The 17,962-nt window shown below is 42.3% G+C and overlaps 1 protein-coding gene across 1 annotated transcript in view; it reads right to left on the bottom strand.

The window, feature by feature from the left end:
* The window catches only part of LOC100870553 (neuroligin-1), a 49,699-nt gene extending 43,062 nt beyond the window's left edge, over positions 1-6,637 (bottom strand). Inside the window, exon 1 of the mRNA XM_003695474.4 lies at positions 5,834-6,637. Within this exon, the coding sequence (XP_003695522.2) occupies positions 5,834-6,584 (751 nt within the window). The 5' untranslated portion in view covers positions 6,585-6,637. The remainder of the gene's footprint in view (positions 1-5,833) is intronic.
* Positions 6,638-17,962: the final 11,325 nt, after the last annotated feature.

Here is a 17,962-nt window from a genome sequence, read left to right as displayed (position 1 = left end):
AAAGGATAATTTCCCAAACGAAATTTCAACCGACTCGAGTAAATTCGATTTAAACGCAACGCGACATAGATTAGAATCTCGTCGCAAGAATTATCGATCGAGAGGAGAAAATCGAAGCGTTAAATGGGAAAGTTACGAGTGCGGCCGGTTTCGAAATCGACGCGCGTTGCCAACCGTTTAAATCAAATCCAATTTGGCGGAAACGATGAATCAAACGCGTTCCCCGAATAAATTTCCCTCCCTCCTTCTCCCCCTCCCCCATCAAACTTCATCGACTCGACCCCTTCTATACTTCCTACCCTCCCTCCACGGTTTATTTTGATTTTTCGAAAATTCCATATGAAATATGCATTATTTTCCTTCTTGCGCCCCTCTTCCTTCCAACCATGTCGCCCGCTCGAGGAGTCCCGAAACATTGGACCGTGGCCAATTTCATCTCGCGGGGGAACAATGTGCTGTTTCGATTTCGAATAATAAAACGCAAATTTATACGCGCGCCCTCGTTTCCCTGCGTCGAAAGCTAAATCACCGAGAAATTTGTCACGCGGGTAAAAACGCGCCCTCCCCCCTCCCCGCGATAAAATTCGAGTTATCGTTTCGACTCCGACTCCGGGCGTCGTGTAATTAATATACGCGATGGGGGGGAATCGCGTATTTTTCGCACGGCCGAAAACGACGGTAACCGGCAAAACCGAGTTAAAATCGCGAGGAAATGTATTTCAGAGAATACAGATTAAGCGAGGGACATGAAAGTTTGACCAAGAAATATCATTTTTCTCGTCGAACGACTCGATTTTTATATATCAAATTATTCTGAAAAAATATGCGAGATATCGTTCGCTACGGGCGCCAAAAATGCGCACTCGAGAAAACATCGTCAGCGAGCAACGCCTCTCGAGTTGCTTCGACGATGTTTATTAAAAAAAAAAAAAAAAAATTGCTGAAAAGATAACTCGATGTGCGATAACTCGAACCGTATGGCGGCAGATTATAGTATTAGCGAAAGGGTTAGCGAAAGGATTAATGATAATGGAGATCGGCGATCAGATCACTGTCGAGGCGTATTCGAACTACTGAGGAAACGCGTTAAGGGCGTTGAAACATGCGCAACGTCGTATACATCGACTCAAGTGAATGGCTCGCGCGAACATTATTACCCATATCACTTCGTTGGACGAGTCATTGACTTAAACCCATCGTTCGAGTCGATTGCAACACGTTTCGACGTGAATAGAGGCCTTTACGGGAGAATCCGTTTCTTAAAAGGGTGAGCGAAAGAGTTCACTCCATGATATTTCTGTCAGTTCGAAAGTCAGTTTTCTCTTTTGCATTTTAATTGGCTTTTACATCGTCTCGATACGTGGATCGAAATTGCGAAGGGATCGGCGTTAAGGAAGCGATGAAATTTGACTTTTACTGGCGGCGGAAGTGTGCAAGTAGTAAAGCGCCGCCGTTGATCAGACGCGACGTTCATTTTTATCCCACTTCCTACGCTCCATCGTGAAATTATAATATAACCGACTTTTACACCGCCTTCGGCTCTACCGCGTTGAATTATCGATTAAAACGATAAAGTATTTAATGAATATGCAAAAATACACATGCATAAAAGATGAAACGATCCAGAAAGCTATGTAAAGGAGAATCGAGCGTACAATTTATTAAAACAAACAACAACCTCTTTTTATATATGTATATATATATATATAAATAATTATTCAATTATTCAAAGTTGAAAGAGTCGATCGAGTGTACTTTAATACGAATGAAAAAAAAACTTCGATTATGTTAATTATCCTCCCTTCTTTATCATCTACATCATCATCCATCATTTCTTTTCCACGTCGATCTCGTGTTGAAAAAAAAAACGACGTAACAAAGAAACGAGGATCTAATCTAATCTCTACGCGCCGCTCAACAAATTTCACTCGCCAGCCCCAAAAAGCCGTTCTTTCGTCACTCCTTTCGAAAACTCCTTTGTCCGATAATACAGTTTCGCGTAACTGAAATAACAACACCGGTAGACAAAGTAAATGATCGATCTTCATTCCGGTGAATTCCACCTTTTATATATCCACCGTTCAAGCATAGATACGAAGGCTGTGGTGAACACATTGTTCGCTGACAAGGAAGATTAATAGACCTGCTGGAGAGCATCAAAATTTCAGAAAGAAAAATCAATCTTACGAGAGAGCCAGCCACGCTTATCCGCCCATCTTCCGTACTTATCAAAACCTAATCACCGAACCTCCTCTCTTCATTAACACCGTGGCCGCTATTAATATCGGGTATACCGCGTTAACTCGAACTCGAAATTAACCTTCTTCTTCTTCTAACCACGCCCGACGACTTCAACGAAAAAGAAGAAAGCGAAACGTGACGTTTTCTTCAAAGAAAATTCTGTTCGCCAATTCTGCTCGACGAAAAACTTTTCAATTTTGCAAAGAGTTCTATCTCCTCCTATTCGATAATAATCCATTCGATCGAGAGAAATTAGTCAAATTCCGCTCGAAAACTTTTCCAATTTGACTCGAAAAACGAAGCCGTAAGAAAGAAAAAAAAATTGTACCCCTTCGGTCTTCGACCTCATCCTCTGCATCCAAGCAAAAGAAGAAGCGGCTATTTTCGACTCGTTTAAAGAGCAAGTTCGAACAGTCAGCCAGTCTGGATTTTCGCGTCTCCCCGTTTCGCTTGGCTCGCAATCAGGAAAGCATCGCGACCGATCGATCCCATTCTTTCCTCTCCTCCTTTCTTCCCTCCCCCTCGCTTTCTTTCCCTTCCCTCCTCCTCATCTCTCTTCCTCCGCTCGAAATCCGAGCAACGAAAATGGGAGGGGGAGGAAGGAGGAAGATATCGAAAGCTCGGTAATCGGCACCCCCTTATACCGCACGAGATGCTATCCCCCACGAGCCGCTCGTCTCTCATGTATCGTTTTATCCAACGGATCTCCATCTATCTTCGATCGAGTGAAAGGGAGTTTAATAAAGGGAGGGTTGTCTCGAAGCGAAAACTCGTTTCCTCCTTCGAAAAATTTAAATTGCCCTCCCCTCGAAATCGTTACTCAGCTAGGTTTTATGAGAAAAACACAACAATTTTTCCTTTTTTTTCTTTTTTTTTTAGTGTGTAATTTAAGATTCGTTGTCACGTACAGCGAAAGAATTTTTTGTGAATTTGTTACATTTTGTTTTTCTTTCTATGATTATTTTGTTACGATAAATAACACTCGCAAGATGGGAAAAAATTGCAATTATTTATTGCGCGATACGTCTATGTTCAATAATCATTAGCTAAACTTGAAGCGATTATGAAGAAAGTAGTAAACTCGCAATCCTCTCCAGAACTATGCCACTATTAATTTTCGTAAAATTTTGTCGCATTCGCGTTATATTAAAAAATGCGTTTCATTTCGCGCTTTGTATCTTCCTGTAAAAGATAAAGTAGTACATACGATCCAAACCAAATTTTCCCCAAATTTGGAATTTAGACACATTTTCCGAATCTATCGTAGAATTCCTCTAGGAAAAAAAAAAAAGAAGGAAGAATTTGAGGGGAAAAAAAGTAATCTTCCTATTCGCTGAAATATCAAGGGGGTTAGAAAAATGGGGAAGAAGGAGGGGAGAAATGGTGGAGTGGGATTGGCAATTGTGCAATTGACGCGGGAACCACCTCTTGGCGAGAACCACCACTTGGCCGTTGGACCGGATGTGTTTCTCGCCCGACAAAGATTCGTTCACGTGCGCGCGGTCGAAAAAAAAAAAAAAAAGAAAAAAAGAATTTGCTTGCAACGCCCGTTGCATCGATACACGGAACGTGGGGTGGAAACGTGATCCGATTAAACTTATTTCTACCGTGCCGATTTTAATCTGTTGTCCCGAAATAATCCCGTTTCATCGAGTGAACTCGCTCGTACTATTTGATTCGCGATACACGCGATAAGGAAGAAACGAAATTCGATTCCGACGATATCGAGGCAGCGATATTTTTCGCTGTTTCGCCGATTAAACGGCGGATAATCATTTTTACCGTTTTCTCGTAATAATATTTTCGCATATAATTTTTTGAATCGATCTAAAGTAAAAACTCCGAGTAGAATTTTCTCTTTTTCTTTTTTTTTTTTTTTTTTTTTAGCTGCACGCGAAAGACAACACGTTTGAGAGCGATCATTAACAGCGAGATCAGGCAGAAAGAAAGAGAGAATAAGAAGGTATTAAAGACGTCTTTGCTATTTTCATTTACTCTCGCTCCATCGTGGCGACTAGCGATTCGTAAACTTCTCCTCAAATCCCTCAAATCCCTCGATCGGGTAAGGTTGGTCAAAGAGAAAGGAGAGTAGAGGCAAAGAGTGGGGGACAACCTTTTTTGAAAAACAAGTAGTGCGCGAAAGTAGTAGAAGCGAAGTTCTCTCCGAGTGGAGCGCGATCGAATCGATCGACGCTTGAAAATATATTTTAGTATATCGCGTTATCTTATAATTGATCCTTATAAAATCCTTAATAAAACACAGAAATTGATGAAAAAAAGAAAAAAGCAAGATACAAATTTTTAAATGCCTGTTTCCTAAATAATGCAATTTATATAATTCGAATTAATTTAAAATTTTAATTAAACTTTATCATACATCGCGATACATCTCGACACGATTAATTCAACGGTGGAACATCGCTGGAAGTAATTAGAGTTTCGATACTCTAAACTAACGAGAATGATCAATATTTTTATCTAAAGAAAAATAAAAAAAATCGCTTCGATTCGTATAGAATTTTAATTTCTTGAAATTCGTCGAAATTATAATCGCGAATGTTTGTTGACCGAGCACCAGGAACAGAGTTACGTAATATTACGAAGAAAAATGGAAAAGCGTTGGAAAGGAAGAAGCGGCTTACAAACAACGTGCGTCGAATGAGAAAACACGTTCTTCTCGAGTAATCCTCCCTTCGCATATTCGCGTGAAATCGTCATCACGCTTCTTATCGATATCACGATCGTTGGATCACAACAATAAATCGCGATAAGCGTGTAACAAGAAAACTTTTAAAAATCATACAATTCCAAAACTTATTTATTTCCCTCGGAGAAGAGAAATCCGCTAAACATTTTTCGATTCCTGCCTCGAATCCTTTCGAGGATTATTCCAATATTCGCAAATCGAATAATTTCCCCTTTCCTCGAATCTCGTAACACTCGTACGTGTACTAATAATAAAATCTAATAAGCACGATGAAACGTGGAAATTTACATTTTTATTACGCGATCGCGGTGAAATGGAAGGAAGCGAATTACGGATCGAAGAGATGGCGGGGAAGGAAAGGAAAGGAAATTACGTTTCATCGCATTCGTGACTAGCTCGCGGATTATGATCGTTAAACGATAAATGACGGTCGAGAAGCGTGAACGATAAAACGAGACGCGGGGATATAATCGGACGTTGGGGGGAAGACGAATGCGTTAACCATAAAATTTCACTTGACGTTTCGCGTGCGAGCAAACACTTTGGTTATCGCGTCGGATTATTCACGCTGCGGACGCGATTGTTCAACGTTCAAGTTCGAACGCGCGATAACGGGACGGAATTCCCTTATCTTCGACCAAATTTCATCCCTTAAAATCGCGATCCGACGAGGATAACCGACACGTTTATACGTGATAGCCGCTTCCACCGTTACGTCCCAACTAAATTTCACACGACCAAATCGTATATACCTTCCGTTACACGAATCGACCAAGTTTCGTTTCATTGCATAATAAATACGATTCTTCCTTTCTCTTCCGGATTCGTTCGAAGAAGAAAGGAAAGAGGAGGAGGCAACGAGAGATAAAACAGAGTGGGACTCACCGTGAGGAGTTTTGGGCACGTAGAGGTTCAAGTATAGGCAGTCTTCGCTCTGGTTGGCCAGCATGGGCGCTAGCCTCTCGAGGTAGGCGCGTTTTGAGCGCGGCAGGCTCGAGTCCGGTTTCGGCGGGTTCTGGGGGCACGCGGGGGGCATGGTGTCCGCCAGCTTGGTGCCCCGCCACGGGGTCGGCGTGACCGGTGGCATGTATCGCAACGCCCCGATCGGGGGTGTGGCGTACGGGACGCCGTAATAAGTTTCCACGGAGGTGGACGATCTATCCTCGACGCCGCGCAACGTCCCGTACCTCGTCCTCACCGTCCTCGTGCTGTACTTCTGGCTACCGGCGAGGGCCTCCGCCCCACCGCCGCACCACTGTCCGCACAACAGGCCGAGCAACACGACCATCGTCGCCAAACACTTTTTCGAACCCTCCCCCCTACCCTGCACCGCCCCTTCCCTCCAGTCGCATCCCCCATTTTTCCTCCACTTTCCACCACCCTCGTCGCCCTCGCCCTCTTCGTCTTCGTCTTCGTCGTAAAAATCCCACGACACCGTCGTCGTCTCGTTCCCGCCACCTCGGTTATCCTCGGATCTTCGAGGGAACGAAGGCCGAAGGTAGCGGAGGACAGCGTCGAGGACAAAGGGCGACAGGGCGGAACTATCGTGGAACGAGGGAGGCAGAGTTTGGACAGGGTCGAGGATAGGCGAGACCACTTTCCTCTTCCTCGCGGGCGAGGAGGAGGACGTCCGCATCGCGTCACGCCGCCGCGGACTGGCCCCTCCGGGCCCCGCATCTGTGGGGCCCTCCTGCCAGGGCACGTCCCTCTTCTTTTTCCCCCTCTTCTTCCCCTTCTTCTTCCTCTTCCTCTCCCTCTCGCGCTAGATATCCTCTCGCACCCTCCTCGTGCTCCGACCCTCTCTCCTCCTCCTCACTGGAACCACCCTCGCTCACCACCACCACCACCACCACCACCACCACCACCACCACCACCACCACCCTCCACGGACCACGCTTCGACTCGTGTTCCAACGTTGGAAGCAACTCGCGAAATATCGGGTATGCGGCTCTCAGTTCCATCCTCGAGGACGTGCGTGGCCGGCAACGAGCTTCCGCGTCGATCGGAAGTCGTCGTTCTTCTCGTTGTTCCTCCTTCCACTCGCCCTCGTCGTCTCGATCTTCGTCGTCTTCGTCGTTCGTCCGATGAACGACGACGAGGCGAGCAAGTTTAAGGGAAGCATCGGCGGCGAGGCTACGATTATATCTACCTATTGCCACTGGACCAGAGGCTTCTCAAATAATGGCTAACGCCGATCCTCCATCCGGGGGGAGGGGAAGAGAAGTTTCGAAAGTTTTACTACGAGTGCGTCGTAGGGTATCGTACGATTTGGCAGTTCTCGGTGTATATATATATATATATATATATATATATTTATATGTGTATATCTCCTCGCTTCTTTCGTATCGTATCCTTATTCGTATCAATTCCTTGATTTTATTATACTCGTAGTGCTCGTAGTTGACGCGACGACGAGATTGTTTCCGTGGAGGCGGTTCTCGCTCGTGATTTTTCTGCAACAGAGAGAAATATATATATATAAAGGTTAAAACGAAGGAGAATTCCGAGGGAGATCGAATTGTGAAAAAAGGGGGACACGCGAACGAAATATTCACCTCGACGCGTGTAACCTCGTTAAACGAACGTTCGGAGATAAAAAAAAAAAAAATGTGAATTTGCATTTCGATGAACGAGTGAACGAAATATAGATGGAGAAATATAGTATAAGTAGAAAAAAAAAGGTGAAAATTTGTTTGCAAATGTTGGAGCGAAATCCAGGACGAGAAAGGTTTGAACGAATTAACCTCGGAAATTAAAATTACATTGGAAGAGGAAGAGGAACGAAGTCCATGAGGGATTAATGGAATAACAACATTAGAATCTGGTGTCGAAAACCAACACGGTTGCTTTTGTTTCGAGCTTCTGCAGACGTTTAACCGGCTTTTTCACCCCGTTGGGAATTACCACGGACAACTCAATTTGTAACGGGGCAGGTTTCGAGTCCGCCGCAAATGACACGAAAACCCAATAATACCGGTTCTGCGGCAATGCGAGAATTTCCAATTTCCAAGTTGCACCGCCCGCTTTAAACACCGACCGATCTCTGTCTCTAAGTTTCCAACTTTGCTTTCGCCCCAAACGATCGACAACGTGTTCGTATTTATTCGAACGAGACGATGAAAAAAGTAACGCGATAATCACGAGATGTTTTCGCTACGATAAAATGACGCGGAGATGATCGCGTTTGACGATAACAAATTTTCTTACGCTCGATAGCTCGTCATCTCGTTGCAACGAATGCACTTTTATTCGCGGAAAAATTCAGGGATAAAATTATTCGGAATTGTCAGGATCGAAGTAAATAGAGAACAAGATTACGTGCGAAACGTCTCCGTAAAAAAAGGAGTCAGAGTGTAACCGGATAACAACCTGTGCAAGAACAACTCTAATAAAAGTTGTTCGCGACTGCGTAACGAGACAAGATTTCTCCTGTTGCGTAATAAAAAGGATCGTTAAAAAAAGGATTCACTCATCGCACTTTTTCCCATTTTGCAAAATGTTCCTCCCCAAAAACTGGATCCACTCGCACCACGAAAATTTCACTTCTTCCACCACCGAATGTTCACTTTCCTCGAAAGAAGATCGAGAAAAAAATCAACCGACCGAACAATCGAGTCGCCCGATGATACGTGAAAATGAATGGCGCGTAGAAACGAGAAAAAAGAAAAATAATTATAATAATAATAATAATACTAAACCGCGTTCGTAAAGCGTAAAGCTAAATTGCTCCAACGACACGAGGAATCGTGAAAATTATCGTCCTCTCCCGATATAAAAATTTATTAAACATAGCCTCTCCTGGATGCATTAAAAATTCAAGTTATCGCCTCGAGAAAAAATTTATCGCTCCTACCTACTATAAACTATTACCCATCCATTTCCTATTTTTCGAAAAAGCGTTTCGTCGATCGTCGTCGACTGTCGTCAGGCCCAGACTTTGCTGCAACTTGGATGCAAAGAGGATCAAGGTGTCGGATCACGCGTCGACTTCCTCGGATTCCGTTTCCTTTCTTCGTTGCTCGGCTATTGGCCGAGATATCGATAACCATTATCGGGGACGGGGAGAGAGACGGGGGGAGACTCGTTCCCGGCGAAATGAAATTCCTGGCAGAGCACTAATTGCGGGGGACGAGCGGGACGATTAATAATACGGCCAGACTCTGTCCGTTCGAAGTGCCAACTCGGCGCGATCGATCCTCGCGCGAATCGCGAACAGGGAATGGAGGAGACGGACGCGGAGACGCAACTTTATATGCGTCCAGAGATATCTTCGTTTCTCTCCTCGACTCTCGATCCCATTCCATCCGAGTGAGTAGAGTAGGACGAACGATTTTGGCAGAAGCTTTCGAACTGGTATCCGTGCCGTAAACAATGGGATAGAAAATTGAACTTTTCGCGGTTCTCGGTGGTTGAGAGTGGGAAGATGAGAGGGGGAAAAAGTTGGGGAATGGATCGGGGAAATAACGAAGGAACGTGTAGTACGTATATACATATATACACACATATATAGCCGAGGAGAGAAGTGATCGAAAGCGAGAAGCCGGTTTCGTCAGCTGTTATTCGCGATTCGTAGGAGAGGCAAGCGACGAGAGGAAAGTTACGGAACCTTTTCAACCGTGATTAAACCGTAAGCTAACTAAAAGTTCTCCATCCACCGCGTATTTGCATACCTTCGAACTTAAACGGCTTCAAGTAGGGTAGAGTGGAACAAAGTTAACACTTTGCTAAGTGGTTTACCGTTAAACCATAAGCCCGAACGAAGCGGCTCGTTCGCTTATATACACGATTAGACAACGATAAGGCTACGCGTCGATCCGTTCCGTTATAATTAAAACGCGGCGGTGTTGGGAAAGGGAAGGGAAGGATCGACGAGCTCCGTTATTATTATTATCATCATCATCGTTCCTCTCGTTATCCACCCCCTCCCCAACCAACAAAACGTCCAAAACGTACCGTTTCTCGGTTTATTTCGTGACACGAAGTGGTCCACACGCGAGGATGTCTTTGGTCGGCGCGCACGCACGCATACACAGAGGACACACGCAGAGGGAAAAAACGGAGAAGAGCGAAGAAACCGACTCGTTGTCCGATCAACGACGACGAACCGAGATACGAATCCAACGCGACGCCAACCGTCTCGACGCGCGAGACAATCCCGAGGCGCGCAACATCTCCTCCTCCCTTCGACCACCACCAATCCACTCTCTAGTCCATTTCACACGGCACTGGAGCGCGGCTCGACTTATAACCGGGCTTCGCTCGCGACTCGCGACTCGCCACCGATCAACTCCGTCCACCACCACCACCACCTGCACCCTTTTCTCTCCCTCCCTCCCTCCCTCTTTCCCTACTTCCCTCCCACCCTCGTTCTCCCTTTCTCTCTCTCTCTCTCTCTCTCTCTCTCTCTCTCTCTCTCTCGCTCGCTCGCTCGCTCGCTCTTCCTCAACCGCACCACACTAGCAGCCACGAGGCGTCTTCGTCTTCTCCCGCTCTCTCACCGGATCATTTCTCGAGGTCCGCTCAGCACTCGTCGGGGGATGACGTTACTGTACGCGCAACTCTGCTCGTCGCGACACACGACGGCATTCGAACCGAAACCGTCCACAGGGTTGCATACGCGATGCAACCGACCGACCAACGACCCGACCACCAATCCCAGGGACGACCCGCACCCTCCGTGTGCGCGATCGGCAGTCTGTCCCGGGCTCTACTGATGCCCAACCGCGCGACCTCCATGGAGGTGGCGGTGCTGGTGGTGCTGCCGCCGCTGCTGCTGCTGCTGCCCTCGGTGGTGGTGACGATGATGGTGGTGGTGGTGGTGGTGGTGGTGGTGGTGGTGGTACCGGTGGAGGTGGAGGATGGTCCGGCACTTGAGGAAGCCGGGGCATCCACGGCGCCGACGCCTTGTTTCGTACCGACCACCAGTCCGGTCGATAACGCCACGGCAACCCCCGGGTCGTTCCGCCTCTCTCCCTCTCTCTTCGCCTCGCTTCTCTCTTTCGCTCTCCATTTTCTCCCTCTTCGCTTCCTCTTCCGCTTTCTTTCTTCCTCCTCACCTTCCTTGCTGCTCACCTCCGTTTATTCTCTTCCATCTTCTTCGTCGAACATACTTTCCTCTTCCTGTTTCTTCTGAGCCGCGATTCCTTCTCTCTCTCTCTCTCTCTCTCTCTCTCTCTCTCTCTCTCTCTCTCTCTCTTTCCGTGTGTGTGTATTCCACAGGAGAGGCTTTCCACCTTCCTCCTTCTTCGTCTTCTTCTCCTCGTCTAACTCGACGAGGTTGCTCGCTGTTGTTGCGCCTTCGCCTCTCTCTCTCTCTCTCTCTCGAAGAGACGGGAGAGACGCTCTCTTTGTCGAAGTTGGCAGCAACAGACAGCCCTCTGGCTGGAAACGGAGAGACGGTCCACCACGTACGCCTTAAGTCCGTAACAACTCTCTCTCTCTCTTCGATGCCTGGTCTCCACGATCAATTGCACTTTCAAAGGGGACCCACCACGATTGTTTTCGATCCCCCGCGGTCGGTCCTCCGGATAAATAACGCTCGATAGAGATTCGAGTAAACATCCAAGAAACCGACGAGATTAATTAAAGGGAATCGACTTTCGGTTTTACTTTCAGGGAGGATCCCGGATATTTGAGGAGGAATCACATATTAAGTCGTGGAAATCGTCGATCTTCCCTTCTTGTACGGGGAAAGTTTCTGCGATATTCGTGCATTTTCACCTCCTTCTACCGATTTATAATTAACGCGTTTCGGTGTCGAATCGATCGAAAACGTGGCGGTGGATTATTTAAGGGAAGAACAGTTCTATTTATATAGAATTTATAACACAATGTTGTTTTAACTTTGGAGCGACGTGGTCGATATCTTCTATACATAGAGATGCGAGCGAAAATTATAGAATAGAATCTTCGTGAAGGAAAGAAATAGAATATCGATTAAATTCGAGATTATCGAATAATAATATCGGATTCGAGGTGATTTATCGTAATACGCTTTTGTCTCGATGCTTCTTTCGAACGCGTTTTCCCACCTATCAACGATTAATTCGTTTCTCGATAGAATAATATACGGATAATTCGATGCAATTTAATCGGTTAATTGGATAAAAGCGTCCGGCATACCATAAATTAACTCTCCATCGAGGGAGAGCAACCCGAATATAAATATTTGAAACGATCTGCGCGAGATGATTGCTCGTAAACTAAAATTCTCCCGAGAATTCCCTCCCCTCTCTCTCCAAGTAACACGGCGTATACACACAACGGAACAAGAACGAAACAACGTTAAATCCTTAAACCACGACGATGCTCCACGATTTAAACTCGGATAAAATAACGCGGGAAAATCGAGGGGAGCGTTTGATCGAGTCAGCGATCCATGCTGAAAAGAACAAACGTGGGAAGAAGAAACATAAAAATCCGTAGAATATTCAAATGGCCGAGCTCCCTGCCAAAACTCGAACGTGGTCGAGGAGCATAGCCGGAAATTGCCTCGTTATCCTCGACGTGGCTGTTATTTACGGATTTTAACGAGCGAAACCTTACGCTCCTCTCGTCGGCCGACCTCGGTTTCGCGCAACCCTCCCCCCCTCCTCCCCGCTTTTCCTTCCTTCTTCACGCGGCGTCGTCTCTTTTTCCTCCTCGAAGGGGGAGGAAAGTAGAAGAGAGGAGTGGAAGAAGGTAGAAATCAAGATCAAAATATATATATATATATATATATATCTCTTCGATTGTGGATCGATAAGAGAGAGCACCGAATGCAAATGCAGACGAAGATATTTCCGTTCTATAAAACGTCGGATCGGTCGTTGACGAATACAGAGAGGAATCGGATGCCGCGGTGAATTTTGATCGTACGACCAAAAGCAGGTTTTAAGATAGTGATGGATCGAGTTTATTAAGCGTGAAAAAAAATTGTTCAAATGAGGGATGAAATGGAATTCGGATAACGCGTGAGGGGAGGTTTCGAATCTGAGGATATCAGCAGATATTTCACATCTGAAAATCACCGTGCTTCTACATGGTTCTTTTTTTCCTTCCTTTCTTTTTTCGTAACGTCGACTTTTCGTTTAGGATGAAAAAGTTTGGCAGGAATTCGAGTAGCCTCGCAATGGAAGAAAATAAAATCTCGTTGTAGCCCCACAGTTTAAACACAATTTTTCCCCGAGTACCACACCCACGTCCGAAAAACAAAAGCCGAATTCGAATTACATTTCTATTTACCTGCATTTAATTTCCAGCGTTCCATTAAATTCCGTTTCAATTTCCATCGATTTTCCTTTTTACTTTTATCCCCCATTTATCCAATTTCCAATCAAGTTTCGCACTTCTCCTCGTGAATTTGACATTAATTTATGTATATAAATTACACGTTTCAACACAAATTACGAGCGTTTTTTCTTTTTTTTTTTTTTTTTCTTTTTTACGAGCGTGTTAATCAATATTCATTATTTCTATCGTTTCGTTAATTAAAATAATTGATTCCACGTTTCCATCATTTTCTCATCATCTTACTCTTGTCGAGAGAGAAAGAGAGACGTACGTAGGTATTAAGAAATTTTTCGCTCATTAATCTCTCCCCGTCTCCTCGAATCGAAGCAACGAAGCTTTGATACTGACCTATTTACCCAATACTAATGAATCGAACTTTTTTTTTAAACTTCTCGCGAGTTGGAAGCTTGATAATTAACAAACCAAGTAAGATAACCTCTAACGTTACCATTAATTAAACCCCTCCTCTTGCCCTCCATGAAAATGTCTTTTTTAATAAACCATTCCTCAAACGTATCAAATTACACGATCCATCGTGTGGATACCATCGACTTCTCCAACATCCAATTTCATCCCAATCCCCTTAAATCTCGCACCGAAGAAAGAGAGAAAGAACAAAGTTCCCTTAGACCCGACTGCCTAACGATATACATCAAGGAGGCCAAAATCGATTCCGAATCGGACGACGATTCCCTGTAAAACCTGCGAGAACAAGTAACACCACTTTTTCGAAACAAACAACCGAAAACGATCCCTCTTAAAGAAAAAAAAAAAAAAAAAAAAAAGAAACAACAGAAAAAAATTCGGACCAATTCGAGTCCTCTTTCTCGATCGACGATTCGTCTCTATCGAGGCGAACGAACGAACGAGAACGTGCTCGTCACAGCGGGAGGTGAATTAGAAAATTTAAAAAAAAAGAATATCTTCGGATCTATCACGAGTTTCGAGATGTTCGATCGATCCACGTCCCCGTTAATTAGATCCCTTCGTCCGCAATCGAAGGAAAATACGGATGCACGGCCGTGTACAAATAGATCGAATCTTCGCAACGGGATAACCGTAACTCGTGAAACAAACTGGGATTGCAAGGGAGAAAAAGGAAAGCGAACGAGTTAAGGGATTGGCTGTTCCTTGTTTGCCCGGTAAGGAAACGCCGTTAATTAAACGGCTGCATCCGAAGACGCGCGATTATCGCACGAGGGGGGTGGGATTTAGGGGAGGAAATAAGTCGCGGTGACAACGTTGTTTAATTTACATTTCATTAGTTCGACGCTAATACCACGACGCTTATCCCGATTCTTTCTCTAAGGTGCCGATTTTCTTAGAGATTAAAACGAGATTTTTATAAAAATTTCTTATCGTTGAGGCTCTCTCTATAAGTTTAAATCGATGATGATTGTTTCATACGTGTAATTATTTGGAAAATTTATGGTAATTCTTCGCCATCTCATTATACGAGGCTCAGACGCATGGAATTAAATTTTGATGAAACGCGAAATATTACGAAATTGTTGTATACAAGTAATTTTATTTCTCTTTTGGTATAATTATTTACTAAATAGCTTCATTAAGTTATGGAAATATACATAACTGCAAGAGATACGAGGCAGATTGTTAAATATTTAGAAACTTTTAAACACCTGTTGAATACCTTTCTCATCGCGTATATTTTATTTTTTTATTATTAAATCAATCATATTCATTATGTTTAAATAAATCTTCGTTTCGTTTGTTATGATATTTATTTTATTAATTTGCAAAACGTATTATTCTACCTACTTTATATATATATATATATCTATTTTATGTATCCTATATTATATTTCAAATCAAAATTTGCAAATATTATTTCAATACAAATATATATTACGTCATATAATTATTTTTTTTTATTAAAATATACGGATGAGATACGTATAATATAACAGTACGTAAAAGAAGAAACAAAAATTCGATATGAAATTTTTTATCAGAAACAAATTTTAAAATTACTAAATTTTAAACTAACCTTTTGTTGTACGTATAATTCAACTTTCTTATAACGAATCCTCAAATTTCACTAACCAAACATTCTATTAACCACGATAATAGTACTCGATAATTTGTTGAAATAAAATTTATTATCAAAATAATTCTATTATTGCAGATCTTCGAAAATTTGAAGAGTTAAAACAAATGTGAAACAGAGTGACAATGGTATGTCATCGCGTTTTATGCAACACGTTAACCTCACACGCACACGATGTTGTCGAAAGAACGAACAAAGCACGACTGATACTTTATTCGCGTCGTCAGATACGTATAAATATTCGTTCACGTTAAGAAACACGAATAATGAATTTGTCGTGTGAAATTACAAACGTATATACGGATATAAATATTTTGAAATTATAAAATTCTCGAACGTATACCTCGTTTCGTACGTTATGTTTCGTACTGTGATTAATCGCGACTCGAGACGTTCTCGGAGAAGTATGCGCGCGCACTTGGCGCCAAAAGAAAGATGGCGACACGTAAGACTATATTTCGCGATCGTAATATTTTCGCACCATCGAAAGAGTGAAAATTTACTTACGTGATACGATCGAATCGTGCAAAATCTCTAACTTTAACGTTATAAAGTTTGCTTCGCGAAATTTATGTCTTTGTGATCATTTCTCTCGCGATTCAAGAATCACCAACGAATGTTGCTAACCGTTGCTAATCACCAACGATGTATTAAGAAGAATATAAATAAAAAAATGGATAAAAAGCTTACCCCTGTCGTTCTTCAGCTTTTACTGCACTCCAATCACTTGTTTCTTGCACAATTTTCACTCACTTTTGCACAATTTATAAAATAAGTGACGAGAGACGCGAACACTTCCGACCGCTACGCCGTACAATTACGCACTGATGATTTCTTAAATTCACAGGTGGCTCCCTCGCTCTAAAAATGTATTGGCGCTCATATTTAAACTTGCTAATTGTTACCAATCATCGAATAACTGTTAAAATTTTTATTTTTCATTTAAAATTCATTATTACCGATACAAAATTGAAATTCTACGATTCAATTCAAAATTACAAATTGGAATAAAGAAATTTTTTTAAATTCAAATTAAATTAATCGACTCGTATGATTAAAATTTTCTAAAAGATTTTAACGGATCTTGAAGTGAATCGATAAATTTAATCGAGGGATTTAATGGAATTATAGTGATAATGGCGATCAGATCTCGAAAGATGTAAGTTCGCACGATCCGATTTAACGAAATCGCGATCCTTTCTCTTCGACGAGGGTGTGTTTGAACGGAAAACACGATAAGCGTAAAATCAATATCTCGTGGGTCCAGTACTCTTTTGAATCACTCTATGTAATGTGAAATTCAAACTCTTCCGACTAGAAGGAGAAAATACATAATCGTGTTCACTCCTTTAAGTTTCTCATATAAATAATTTAATATTCGTCTTCACACTCTCGAACCACGAGGAAACTTATTCTTCGCGTATAACCGAAAGTTGCAAATGTGCGTCAAATATTCATCAAAATTCGCGATAAAAATTAAAATCTCCCACGTTAAATAGCTGCTACTATTTCGTTTTAATTAATGTAATTAAATTAAGAAACTTTTTCAACAGAATAGAAATGAAAAGTTTCATTGCCGTGTTTGAATAAATGAAATAATTATTCGTTTGTTCTACAGTTTCAACTTATTTCAAATTAAATGAAGATTATAAAAATGCAAAAAGAAGGGAATAAATATCGACGAGGGATGATCGCAAAATTATGATCTTTTTCTTTACTTTATTTTTTTTTTTTTTTTTTTTTTTTACGAAATAATCTTCTTCTTTTTTTCTTATATCTCTCTCGATCGTTTTTTCATACAAATCGAATAATAAGCTTTAATAAAATAATTGTTTCAATGGCGACAAATTAAAGTTCACGATGAAAGTCAACTGCGCCCATTTCAAAACGTTATCTTAATATAGCGCATAACGATAATAATATTCATTTAGCCATATTATCCAATGCAATTCAAATGAGACGCAACAATTCACCGAGATAACTGAAATTCCAGAATTTACATTTATTCTTAACTAACGCGCGATTCGTTATTCCTCGACCAATTACAAATATTCTCGATTAAAAAGTTTCTAGCTGCATATATATATATATAATGACATATTTTACATATCTAATAATTTCGATCGGCTGCCCGACTTTTATAAGATCCGATAATAATTTCAATAATTCGCGAGGGGAAGAGAAAACGAAAGAATCGAGTTTGGAAAAAATCCTTTAGAAATATAAGGGAGAGGATATATAAAAATATATCGGGCGTTATTTCAGTGAAACCAATAAAAATGTATTAAAATTAAGACCGCGTTGTGACGGTACTATTTTTTCCATCCTTTCACGCTATAAATAACACCGTGAAGAAGAATTGCCTTCAATTATATGAATGATTTATGGATCACTGCCCGTTTAAAAAAGAAATCATTTTCTTCAATCTAGTCTCACGCTCCATTACTTCTTAATAGAACTTTAAATTATATTATCCTCTACATAAAATACCTTTAACCGTGTAAAAACACCTAACGCTTAAAGCCTCTCATTATTATTAATAATAATATTCTCGAACTTATTTTATCCTTTTTAGAAAACGTTCTTAGGAGGCTGCGTCTTTTGGGGGAAAGCATTAAACGCATCTCTTGTGCCGCAATTATAAATCATTACGAGAGAACGACTCGATTTCGACG

Source organism: Apis florea, unplaced genomic scaffold (genome assembly GCF_048593485.1).
Source record: "Apis florea isolate Af1SG1 unplaced genomic scaffold, ASM4859348v1 contig_3367_pilon, whole genome shotgun sequence".
Lineage (NCBI taxonomy): Eukaryota > Metazoa > Arthropoda > Insecta > Hymenoptera > Apidae > Apis > Apis florea.
Note: the sequence above shows the minus strand (reverse complement) of the source record. Positions and strands in the feature narration are given on the sequence as shown.